This window comes from Gossypium raimondii, chromosome 1 (genome assembly GCF_025698545.1).
Source record: "Gossypium raimondii isolate GPD5lz chromosome 1, ASM2569854v1, whole genome shotgun sequence".
Lineage (NCBI taxonomy): Eukaryota > Viridiplantae > Streptophyta > Magnoliopsida > Malvales > Malvaceae > Gossypium > Gossypium raimondii.
The window spans coordinates 51,460,745-51,473,476 of NC_068565.1; the positions used below are offsets into that span (position 1 = coordinate 51,460,745).

At 31.8% G+C, this 12,732-nt stretch overlaps 2 protein-coding genes across 2 annotated transcripts; one reads left to right on the forward strand and one right to left on the reverse strand.

Annotated features, from left to right (window-relative positions):
* The first annotated feature begins 2,330 nt into the window (after window positions 1-2,330).
* LOC105786484 (BEL1-like homeodomain protein 9) lies at window positions 2,331-6,037 on the forward strand. The gene is made up of 4 exons (XM_012612939.2): window positions 2,331-3,599; window positions 4,789-5,156; window positions 5,231-5,291; window positions 5,382-6,037. The coding sequence occupies exons 1-4, from the start codon at window positions 2,823-2,825 to the stop codon at window positions 5,826-5,828; spliced, it is 1,653 nt and encodes a 550-aa protein (XP_012468393.1). The 5' UTR covers window positions 2,331-2,822; the 3' UTR covers window positions 5,829-6,037.
* A 2,743-nt stretch (window positions 6,038-8,780) lies between these two features.
* Window positions 8,781-9,890, reverse strand: LOC105786485 (dynein light chain 1, cytoplasmic). The gene is made up of 2 exons (XM_012612940.2): window positions 9,640-9,890; window positions 8,781-9,153 (listed from the first exon to the last, which is right to left on the reverse strand). The coding sequence occupies exons 1-2, from the start codon at window positions 9,775-9,777 to the stop codon at window positions 8,956-8,958; spliced, it is 336 nt and encodes a 111-aa protein (XP_012468394.1). The 5' UTR covers window positions 9,778-9,890; the 3' UTR covers window positions 8,781-8,955.
* Between the last annotated feature and the right edge of the window lie 2,842 nt (window positions 9,891-12,732).

The following is a 12,732-nucleotide window of genomic DNA, read 5'->3' on the forward strand; positions in this document are numbered from 1 at the left end:
AAAACCATGCTTAAAAGCTCAAAAACCTCGTAAAACGAGAACGGAATCCCAGTCACAAGCATTGGGCAATGGATAAAAGCGATGAGTGTAGCCTTCCATTCTATCTGTAATTCAGAATAAAACATTATATAAAACAAGTAAAAGTGTTGATGGGTCCAATCAGATTAAATTTTAATTAAATCTTTTTTCTTCACTTAATTATTTATATGTTGTATTAATTTACTGTTGATTCCAGAAAAATTAACCCTCGACATGTAAAAGTTATGTAATTTGAGATTTTCGTTTTGCAGTTTTACTTTCATTTATGGCGTTAATAATTAATTTTAAAAGAACGATAAAAGATAAAAATTATTATCTTAAATTTTTGCTGTTTTTGATCAAATTTGGTTGACAATTTGTTTTTTTAGCTTTTTAGATGAAAGGGATACAAAGAAAAGAAACCAAGACTAAATTAACACAATGTATAAATGTTAAGGGTTAAAGTGTTATTATGCTAATTTTAAAAGTTGCCACATCATTTTCCATTAGCTATTTAATGATTGTGACCAAAAGGAAATCGAATAGATCATTTTGTAACTTTTCATAATTGAGTGATTAAAAAAGAAACTTATCAATAATTGGGTGATTACAAGTGTAGTTCATTCTAACATAATTTATATTTATCCAATTTTAATATGGGTTTTAAATTTTGTGGAAATATATTTATGTTTATGAATGATTAATTTAAACATATTTTAAAATTTTCTCGAGTAGAAGTTCATGGGCCGGGTCAAGATCTAATTCCAAAAATTTCTCTGGCTTGAGTACGTGCCAGACTCGTTTTATTATTTAAAAAAATATTTCTATTTAAATTTAATTATAAAATATATAAATGTTAACATAAAGTTATCTTTATATATTTTTATTAATTTTGAACAATAAAACATGTCCCGCCAAACCGATCTAAGGTTAAAAAACCTAAACCTAAACCCAAGCCCAAGCCGAATCTATAAATACCTCTAGTTTCCTTTGTTAACTCTATTTGATTTACTAACTAAAAATTAATATATTTAGTAATTTATTTTTTAAAATTATTTGATAAGAAAATTCAATTAAATAGAGTTAAAATGATTAGTCTATAAAATCAATTGAGCCATTAGAGAAATATCAACCTAATTGAGTCTTTGATAACAAAAAATCCATTAGGCCTTTTTTTTTCAACAAAAATCTTAAAATTATTTTAAAGATCACTAAAATAATACGTTCAAAATGAATCTAGACAAATAGATGTCTATATATATACAATTGAATGCCTTTTTGTTTAAGTTCATTTTGGATATGCATTTTTAATATAATTTTAATAGTTTTAATATTAAAGATCTGTCTGAAATATGAGAGGGTTTGAATAAAAATACAAGACCTAAGAAATGCGCTCAAGCAAAAAAAAAATTTTTAAAAGATGAGCCGAGCTTGGGCTCCAACAATCAAGGCTCGAGTCTAGTCAACCCATTTTATACTTTTTTAATATATTATTTTATTTTTATATATTATATAATTTATATTGCATAAAATTTTATTTTATTTAAATTGCATTAGTAGTCACCCAATTATTAGTAAATTTCTTTTTTGATCACTCAATTATGAAAAGTTATAAAATGGTCACCAACCGGTTAACGGTGGTAAATTTTGAAATTGACATAATAACAACTTTAACCCTCAACATTTAGAAATTATATTAATTTAGTCTTAATTCTAAAAACATTAACACTCAACAGAGGCGAATTAAGGGGGGCTGGCAAGGGCCCCGTCCCCCCTAAAATGAAAAATTGTTGTTTTGACCCATTAGAAAATTTTAAAAATTTAAATTAATAAAGGTAAAATTACACTTTGGCCACCCTAAAATTATGAAAATTTAATTTAATTCTTTAAAAATTATAAAAATATAGACTACTAAAAATTAAAATTTCATTTCGCCCCCCTAAAAATTTTCTGGCTTCGCCCCTGGCACTCAACATTTACACACTGTATAATTTTTTTTTTTTACAATTGTACTTTTCTTTGTAACATTAAGTGTTAATCTTAAAAAAAATGAAAAAAGATGAAAATTATTATATTGAATTTTTGGGTGTTTCTTTTTTTTGTATATTTTCAATCAAATTTAACTTTTAAATAATTTAGTGACCATTTTATTAATTTTTGAAGTTAAATGACTAAAATGTAAATTTACGAATCATATATGGACATTGTGTGGAATTTATACTAATTAAAAAATAATTCCAATGAATTTTTTAATTTCTTTTTTTGATTAAAAAGAGGACAAAACCCCTTTCAACAAAAAACAGTCGGAAAAATCTGCAACACAGTTTAGTTTCAATTATTACAGCAAATAACCAGTCATCTTCTCTTTCTCCACCCCTATTATCACTACCACCACACTTCTCTCATAGTCATTCATTCGCCATAAAAGAAACAGTAATAAAGATTTTGTTTTTTTGAGTTTGAGTGTTTGTTTTAGTTTGGAAGTGAGTGACAGACATTATTAGATTATGTTTAGTTTCTGTAATAAATAAATAAATAAAAGATTCGTCAAAGTGAAAAACGTGCATCGATACCCCAAAAATCTCAGTTCCTTGAACGTATCATACTCTGCTAACTTGCGCCACTTCTCTCTCTTTTCTCTGCCATTTTTATATTTTCCCAGTTTCAGAAGATTACAATCATTTCATCGTTTAAATTAATCAAATAAAGCTTTTCACTTTCACTGTTATTTAGTTTTAGCTTATAGAGAGGTTGGTTGTTGGTTGTTGTTTTTTTTTTTTTCTTTTGCTTCTTTTTTTGGGGCTATGGCGGAGGGGTTTGAGCCCTACCATGTCCCACAACAAAGCAGAAGAGATAAGCTAAGAATCATGGCTCAAAATGAACCAACAACGGGTGTTTCTCTTTCGGGTTGTTCGGGTTTACTCCCTTTTTATGACCCTTCTTTCCTTTCTTCCGATTTGCTAACTTGCGCCGCTGCCGCAGCCGGAAGCCATGAATATCACCACCCTCCTCCGTCGGGTACAAAAGATGGTGTGAACTTCACAGGCTTTGTTGGTGGGATTTTCAACTCTTCTCCTTCTTTGGATCACTTGAACCCTAGCTCCATTCATGATATGAACAACAACAACAACAACCAATTTCTTTATACCCCACAAAACCTGTCTTATGATAATAATAACGGTGGTGGTGGGGCTGGTGAAGTGGTGGTTTATAAGCCTGAACCTTTATCTCTTTCATTATCTTCTCATTATACCCACCAAAACTCTAGTATCTATACTGATATGGTTCCAGCCATTTTTAGTGGTGCTAATGGTTCAACATCGAACTCAGTCCCACTCGGTCCTTTCACTGGCTATGCTTCCATTTTGAAAGGTTCAAGGTTTTTAAGGCCTGCACAACAGTTATTAGAAGAGCTTTGTGATGTTGGTAAGGGAATTTACACTGAAAAAGCATCTCTCATGGAGCTTCCTCCATTGCAAAATTCCCACACTAACCCTCTTGACGGCGGAGATAGCGGCGGAAGCGGCGGCGGCGGTGATGGTCAAAGGAAAAAATCAACACTAATTTCAATTCTCGACGAGGTTTGCTTCCCTTCTTTGATATACTTTTATTTGGATTTGTGTCATTAAATCTTCATTGGGTTAGCCATTAGGGTCTTGAAAGGCATCATGCGTCTCATGTTTTTTTTTTGCATGCGTAATTGGTACTAAATTATACCCCATGTTCTCCAATTTTGTAAAAATGAAAGCTTTTGCCTTGTTGATCACAAAAAATGGTTACTTTTTTATTAAAAAAGGGTGGTAAGAGCTATAGGTATAGGATGGAATATATTCACCAAGGTTAGTGTTATAAAGAATCTTAAATAAGTCACTATGTTGCCCAAATTTAAGGGCTTAATGTGCCTAATGAAGCTTTAACTTCACCGGTTTTCTCGATCGAATCGGACTCGGAATGATTATTTATCTCCTTTTCGGATGGTATAATTATGGGTTTCATTTAGGATGTACTGTTTTTCGTTCTGGGATTTTTCGTTGTCTATACCATAAAGGGGATTAATCATGAACCCCCCTATGGGGTATACCATGTTGGGTTATAATGTCCTTTGAATTATTGTCCTTTAAAGCTTTAGTGTGCGTGTCTGCTTGTAACCTTAGTTTCTGTAGATTTTCTTTTTAAAAATTTGTTTTCGGTAACGATAAAAGATCGAAAATAGCATGTGTGACGCTTTCGTAACCGATAACACGAACATAATAGGTTGTCCGTTTGGTTCTTGTTTACTATCAAGGTAGCTTATAGGACAATATTGATGAAACGCGACAGTGAGTAAGGTTGATTAACTCTCCTATGTATTGCTCTTCACTTGTATAAGTGGGGTAACTATATATGTTGCATGGTTTAATTCATAACCGATAACCCGAACGTATTAGGTTGCCCCTTCTGTTGTTGTTTACTATCAAGGTAGCTTAATAGGACAACGTGATGATGAATAAGATTGATGTATTCCTTCGTTTTTCTGAAATATATCGGTGTTGCATGGTGGAAATGCAAATAAAGATATCATACGGTTTCTAGTAGTCTCCTAAGTATTGCTTGAATCATACTAAGTGGGGGTAACTATAGTTTCTAGTAGTCTCCAACGTATTGCTCTTCACTTCATATAGGTCCAATTTGTGTTCCTTACTGTTAGCTAATATCCGAGTTTGATGTATCGAAGTATATGGCATCATTGCATTGCTTTATGACTTGCTAACAGTGTTTATCGTTATTTAGGTTTACAAGAGGTACAAGCAATACTATCAGCAGATGCAATCCGTTGTTGCGTCGTTCGAATGTGTCGCCGGACTAGGGAATGCAGCTCCATTTGCAAACTTGGCTATGAAAGCTATGTCTAAACATTTCAGGTACTTGAAGAACGCAATCACCGAACAGCTTCAGTTTACTAATAAAGCTCATGCTCAGATAAGCCCTGGGAAAAACGAAGGTCCGAGGTTCGGAAATGGTGATGGAAGCTTTTATAACAGAGCCGTTCAAAACTCCAGGTTCCTTCAAAACCAACCAGTTTGGCGTCCTCAACGAGGCCTTCCCGAACGTGCAGTGACCGTACTTAGAGCATGGCTATTTGAACACTTTCTACACCCGTAAGTACTTTAAAATTTTCCTTGTAGATAAACCGTTTAGTATGTGTTGACGGTTAATGCTGTCTATGTTTCAGTTATCCGACCGACACGGACAAGCTAATGTTGGCGAAACAAACTGGTCTTTCACGTAACCAGGTGTGTGGTTTATTGTCATGTCTATTTCTTTTATAGTAATCAGGACCGGCTTTCAATTTAACACGGAAAAGCATACCTATTATGGAATAGGTCTCGAATTGGTTTATCAATGCAAGAGTTCGGCTTTGGAAACCAATGGTGGAAGAAATACACATGCTCGAAACACGGCAAAAGGACGAGAGAAATGCCAACAAGTCAGGCGATGAAAACCCATCGACATCAACCCAAAGGGTTGAAGAGAATACCCCATCAAAGCGTACTAGAAATGAACTTCCCAATGTACCTGTGGGAAATGAGCAGCCAAACATGTCAACCTCCTACAACAGCTTTTCTACCCATCCGCATGGCAGCAGTGTTTCCTTAACACTCGGTCTTCATCAGAACAACAGTATCGGATTATCTGAGTCCTTCCCCATAAACGCGGCTCAACGTTTCGGTCTTGGCCTCGAGGTAAACAGTGAGGGTTACGTTATTGGTGGTCGGCATTTCGGAAGGGATGTTGTCGGAGGGCAGCTTTTGCATGATTTTGTGGGTTGAAAACAAATGTTACAAGCAAAAAAAGAAGAAAAAAGCTTTTTCTGATCATTATTATTCAATTGAATAGAGTTATTAATATAATTGCAAAGGGTTTCATGTAGATGAGCTATATATTTATTATAAGCAGAGTGGGAAGCTGAAAAGCATGGTTAGGGTTATGTAAATTTATAATTTATATGATGAAAAAATTAAATATTTTGATGCCATGATATCATGCTTGCCTTAGAATAAGCATAAATTTGCTTGAAGATTCAAAGTTAACCATTAAACAAATTGGTTTGAGCAGGAGGACGACGTTAATGGAGACATTGAAGTATATTATTATCTTATTTATGGGTTATTTATGGGTTGGGGAAGGGTTTCGGTAGATATAATCAAATTTTTTTAAAATCATGGTGATAATTGGATGATTACATAGTAAATAGGTTAAATTACTTTGGAGGTCCTTGTATTATATTAAAGTTTAAGTTGAATATGGGATTGTAAGGAGAGGCGATTAGGGGTTGGCAGGGGTCTTAGCTTCTTAAAATTAAAAATTTTCAGTTCTATCTCTTTAAAAATAATCAAGTTGTAAATCAGTCTATGGTAAAATTGTAAATTGGTCTCTCAAATATGAAAATTGTTTTATTTAATTTCTTCAAAAATAATGAAATATATTTTGAGTTGTCAAAAATATTATAATTTAGTCTAGAGAATTTCTTGCTTCCTTTGATTCAAGTAAATGAATCTTAGATGCATAGAACAAATGGGAAAATAAAGAAAAAGGGCTAAAAATGGGTGAATGTATCAGAGAGGTCCCTTTGTCATAGGGACCTGATCAAATTAGTCTCTCTACAATATTAAATGGATCAACTTAATCCATTTACTGTTAAAAAAAATCAAATAAGGTCAAAGTGGAATAGATTTAATATTTACTATTTAATAGGGTTAATATTTTCAAAGTTTTTATAGTTTTGTAAATAAAATCTTTTGATTGGAATTTAACAGCAATTGGAAAAAAATATTTTTATACAATAAATATTAACTCCGTTTGGACTCATTTAATTCTTTTTAATAATATAGGGATTAAATTTACCCATTTAATTAAAGAGAATAATTCGATCTAGTCCCTATTATACATGGACCTCCTACATACTTTAACCCCTAAAAATGTATCTAAAATTAGGGTCTTGAATAGAATTTTAGATTGAAGGGAAGACAATCATGTAGTTGCATGGATGGTAGGTGATGATCTACTAGATACTAGTTAGTGAAAGTGCTTTTTTTCCCCCTAAAGAGGGAAAAAGAGGGTAATAGTGAAAGGGTTTTCACTTTGTAGTTCACATTTGAGAAATTGAGAGAAAAAAAAGGGTGAAGGTAGTCAAGAGGTCCCTCTATAATATAGAGAAATGATCAATTTAGTTTTTCAACTATTAAATGGATCAATTTAGTTCTGTACTATTAAAAAGAATTAAATAAGGTCAATCGAGAATAGAGTTACCATTTATTATTTGGAAAATATTATTTAATGTTTAATGGGCTAATATTTTTAAATTTTTATGGTTTTATAAATAAAATTTTTGTATTGAAATTGAACGCAATTAAAAAATAAATATTATTTGATTGTTTTAATAGTATAGAACCTAAATCGATCTGTTAAATTAGAGGAATTAATTTGATCTGATTCTTATAATACAAGTATAAAATGGTTTTTTTTTTAATGATTATAATGATGGTAGCATAGTTGTAAATCTAGCAGTTAGGTTAGGCATCTTATCAATGTTTATATATGCAATTAATCCAAAGCTTAGTAAAGTGAAAATAAAGTAAATTCTCCGAATAAAAAGTGGGTTAGAAAAGCTGGCTAAAGATTTGTATGTCAGTAAAAGGATTAGGCAATAATAGAATGGTGATTCCGGTTTGGGATGGTTTGATTTCAAGTTGTTTTGATTTTGGGTCGTCATTTATAAATATTGTTAATATTTGCTCGGAGGTGTTTGTTCTCATGTCAAAGATAATGGTTATACTTGAATTGACGAGTTTTATTTTATTTAACAAGTTTTCGTAAACTTGCTTTCATGGAGGCATGAGGAGGATGCTATGTCAAGGAAAAGTTCCTACCATGGGCAAGCATCCATTTCTAGGTCCGTTAGTGATTAGCTATCCTACTTATTAATTGAACAATTTCATGTTTGTTGGGCTTGAGCTTGTGTTTATTGACTTTGGGTCTAAGTTTATACATTTTGAGTATTAGAATTGTGTGACTCGAATTTTCGTAGTACAGATCATGTTGTATAAGTCGAAAACCTCTTGTATTATTATTTTTTAACATTAGTGAATTTTTTCTTCTCTACTCGTGGTTTCGATAAGAATTTTTAAGTTTTCGATGGTTTAAATTTAAATCAATTTCAAAATAAAGTTGGAATGAATTTGAATCCAACTGTAAAGTAAGCATGAATCTATTCTCTAAGTGGAAGTGAAACAAAAGATGAAAAGAAGAATGTTCAAAGATTCCATTGATTATGCTACTTCAAAATGATAAAAATTCAGACACATGTTTCATTTCCTTGTCCACAAGCCTGACATTGATCTATCACATTAATGATAGATGTCTGTTTATGACATTCGAAATGACATTAAATTCTCTAAAAGAGAACGAAATTCTAGTGGAAGGCAAGCATCCCCGTGTACACTTGATGAATTTTAGTTTTTATATTCCGATTGAGTTTTAATTTGATCGGTATAAGTATTGCTATTAGTATAAGAGGGTGTGAGTTTGAATGTGTCGAAATGCATTATTCTCTTATTTATGCGTTGGGGAATGACTATTTTGAAAATTCAATTTTGACACAAATGATATTCGTTAATTAATTAATTGAATTTTTAGTGAGAAGTCTGTGAAAATAACAAGCTGAGTATGATAATATATTTGTCTTGTTTGGCGAAGACTAAAATTTTAAATTTTGAAAAATACATAAATTAAAAATGATCAAATTAAAGTATAGAGATTGAATTCGTAACTTTCACAAAATACAGGGAAAAATAGCAGAATTTAACCTGTAATATAAACCATGGATACAACATATTGAAAAATCTTCAGCATGCAAAACTTTTGTAGCTAAAATAATGCCTTCTTTGTAACAATTATTCATGATGTTATTAAATGATGGTTAACTCCAATGGCTTCTTCCTTGGTTTCATTTAAGTCCTTGCCATCTTTAAAGATGAGAAACTCCATTATTTCAACATGGAAGAAGATAAAGGTTCCACATAGATGTGAAATGCAACACCCAAAGTCTTTGCCTACCACACAATGCCATGATGTCCCATATGCTTCATCAAATTTCTGCATAAATTGTTCAACAAATTAAAGTAGTAAATGCTAATCCTACACCAATCTGAATTAGAAATGACTCTAAACTCAATTGAACTCCAAATGACTAGAACTTGAAACAATCAAAACTTAAATGAACAAAACATGAAATGGCCCAAAACTTTTAAAACACAAATTGACCCGGTCTAAATTGGTTCAACCTGCTTTAATCATAAAAAGGTCAACAATTTAGATCTCAAAATGACCTGAACCCAAAATGATTGGTGTCGAATGAACCCAACAAGTAACTTGAACTCCTACACCAAACTTGAAATGGAAACACTCGAAATAACCCACCAAAATAAATTCCATAAACAATCTCTAATGACCTGAAAATTTTAAAACCTGAATTGATTCAGCGAGACTGATTGAACTACATCCTAGTCCAACTCGAATATACTATTCATTTTAGAGATTTGTGCTACTTATAAATAGAAGGCTCCGAGAGCAAAAGCAGACCTGTTTGATATAACGAGCTATGGATTGGCAATCCGAGACCTCATGGAGGTCAAGTGCCTGATATGCTAACTCCATTACTCGGCTCTGCATCTCCATTGGCATATCACTTTCACGCACTACGGCTCTTCCTTCAAGCATCCTTTTATGAACAATATGGTCCTTTTTTTGGGTGAAAACTATGGATGTAGTTGATGAATAGAAGAAGGTTCTAAGCTAATTACCATTATATAGTGCAATTGTGAAATGAATAAGAGGTAGAAATTGGGTGTTACATGCTGATATTTTTGTTTAAGTACTGAGATTTTTGTTTGCATTTTGAAATGTTATGATCAACAACAGCTGGCCTGAAGGAAAGGCCGAAAAAGAATCAGACGATATTAGACCTATCAATTTCGATCCGAACCCAAATCCGCCCATTTTCAATAAGATGCAACAAAAAATATATATTCTCAATGTAGGGACAACGTAAAGTATCAAAAGTTACAAGTCCCCACCATGCACAATTTGGGACTCTCCAACATATATGGCTGTAATGATTCAACCTTTTTCTTTCATTTTCTTTTGGTGGGTGGTCAGAAATTAGGGTGCCAATGTTTTGAAGAGAGCTACGTGTTAAAAAAAAGAGTTAAATTACACCTAAGATTACTAAACTATTAGTAAGTTTATGCTTTGGTTACTCAACTTTAAAATGTTATGAAAGGATCACTAAATTATTCGAAAGTTTTCATTTAAGTCACTTGGTTGTTAAAATCGTTGTTGTATGACCTTCTTTGTTCACACTGCTTGCACCATTCAAAAACTCTCATTCCCCTTCTTTTCTATAGTTCAGTTTTTTTTTTCCATCAACTTTGAATGTCACGGATTTGCGAATCAAAATCTAAAAAACTTTATTCTCAAATCTTTGATACTGGCTGTCAAATCAACTTTGATTCAAGGTAAGCGACAATTCGTTGATCAGTATGGTGGATCAACACCCATCAACAAGTAGAAGAATATACGTATATTCTTCTACTTATTGATGGGTGTTGATCCACCATACCGATCATCGAATTGTCGCTTAGAGCTCATTAGCGGGAATTAAAAAAAAAAACTAGAAGGCCCGAAAATACCAAGAGGGGGGGAATTTGAATTTTAAAATTATTTGCAAACTTTTCTAAATGATAAAGAAATCGAAAAAAGCTTGGACAATTCGATTTATAGTGGTTTGACCCAAATTCCCTACCTCCGGTACCTTGGTATACCTTTCAACCAAAGATTTCACAATTACTATTCTTGAATTGTTACCTTTTGAGGAAACTGTATAACCTTTACAATCTCTATTTTTTTCACAAAGCTTAGATAAAACCTTTCCCCCTAGCTTTTACGGCTAAACTAGAACATTTCTTAGTTTTTATAACTGAACTAAAACCTTTCCAATTTACTATTGGTGAAGTGAAAGAAAGTAAACTATGAGACCTCTATAAGTTATGTATTTACATAACTTAAGCTCTCAAAAAAAATGAAATGAGAGTGATTAAAGATTTAACAATAAGCTCCTATAAAATATTTACAAGAGAAATGAAAGAATAAAAATTTGAATACTTTTCTCTTGATCTTGATGCTTGCATATCTCTCTCTTTTAAGTCTTGAAGTGTATTTATATTAAGGAACAATTTTATCGATGTTTATGATTGTTGGAGATGAATTCTAGTCGTTGGAAGCATTAATTTCAAGTTTAAAAATTGTCCCTGCACGTCATGTCTCAAGACAAGGCTGAAAAATAGTCGTTATATAGCCGTTGACAGGCCATGTCTCAAGTCATATAGGCTTCTGTCTCAAGAAAAATGGGCTTTTGTCTCAAGACATGCAACCTTTAGAGTAGAATTTTGTTTCAATGTTGTCTTGTCTCGAGACTATGAGACATATAGTCGTATGTCTCGAGACTTGAATATCAAAGTCTCTTAAAAATACTTTAAACATCTTAGAACACTTTGGTATTAATCCAAAAACATTTATATAAATTAAAACACATTTAAAACATATTTTTGAGTATTTTGCAAGTGTTTGAATTTGCTTTGAAAATGTTTGATAAAATTTTCAATCTTACCAAATGATTTAGGACATATAATACATATAAAGTTTGTCTTAAATGTTGTTATATCAAAAGCTTGGGACATCAAAGAAAACAAAACTTAAAAACCTAGTGACTTAAATAAATTTTTTGAATAGTTTGATGACTTAAATGAGAACTTTCCAATAATCAATGACCATTTTGTAACTTTTTGGAATTGAGTGATTAAAATGTAAATGTATAAAAGTTTAGTAACATTAGTGTAGTTTACCCTTATTTTAAAGGGATAACAAAATTTTTGGCCCTAGAACTTGACAACTAGGTCCACTTTGGTACTTGTATATTTTTTGGTTCACTTTAGTCTTTGAACTTGAGAATTAGATCCATTTTTTGTCCTTAAACTTGAATTCAGTCAAGATTTGATAATGTTTCTAGTGTTACTGGAACAGGACCGAATCGGGCAGACCGATATAATGGTCCTAACAAAGGGTCGAACCAATTGACTCAAAAATTGGTTGAAATTTGCAAAAAAAAAAAAAGAAAAAGAAAATCGGGGTAAAAATCGATAGTTGAACCAGTTTCATAATTTTTAATTTTTTTTTAGATTTTTATGATTTTTTTTATTATTGTTGGTTTGATGGTCAAACTGATCAAATTGATTGAATCTGGAATCAATAGTCTAACTTGTCCATCCATCGGTTTGGTTATTAAAACACTGCATGTGACAATCTGAGATTGTACCACATCACTTGGTAATTTATATAATTTTTTTAAATTTTCAAATGATGATGCGGCAAAATCTTAATGTGTCAAGTTCAAGTGTCAAAGTGAAAAAAAATATTAAAATGAACCTAATTACCAAGTTTAGGGACCAAAAATTATACTAAACCTGCTTTAAAATACCGATATAATTATGAATTGAAGATGTAAGATCAAAAAGCTAATGACAACTTTCATAAGATATTAATAAAATTGAGACAATTCCATATTTCATTTGCTACATGTGACTTATGAACCTATAGAAATCAACATGAATTTGCTAG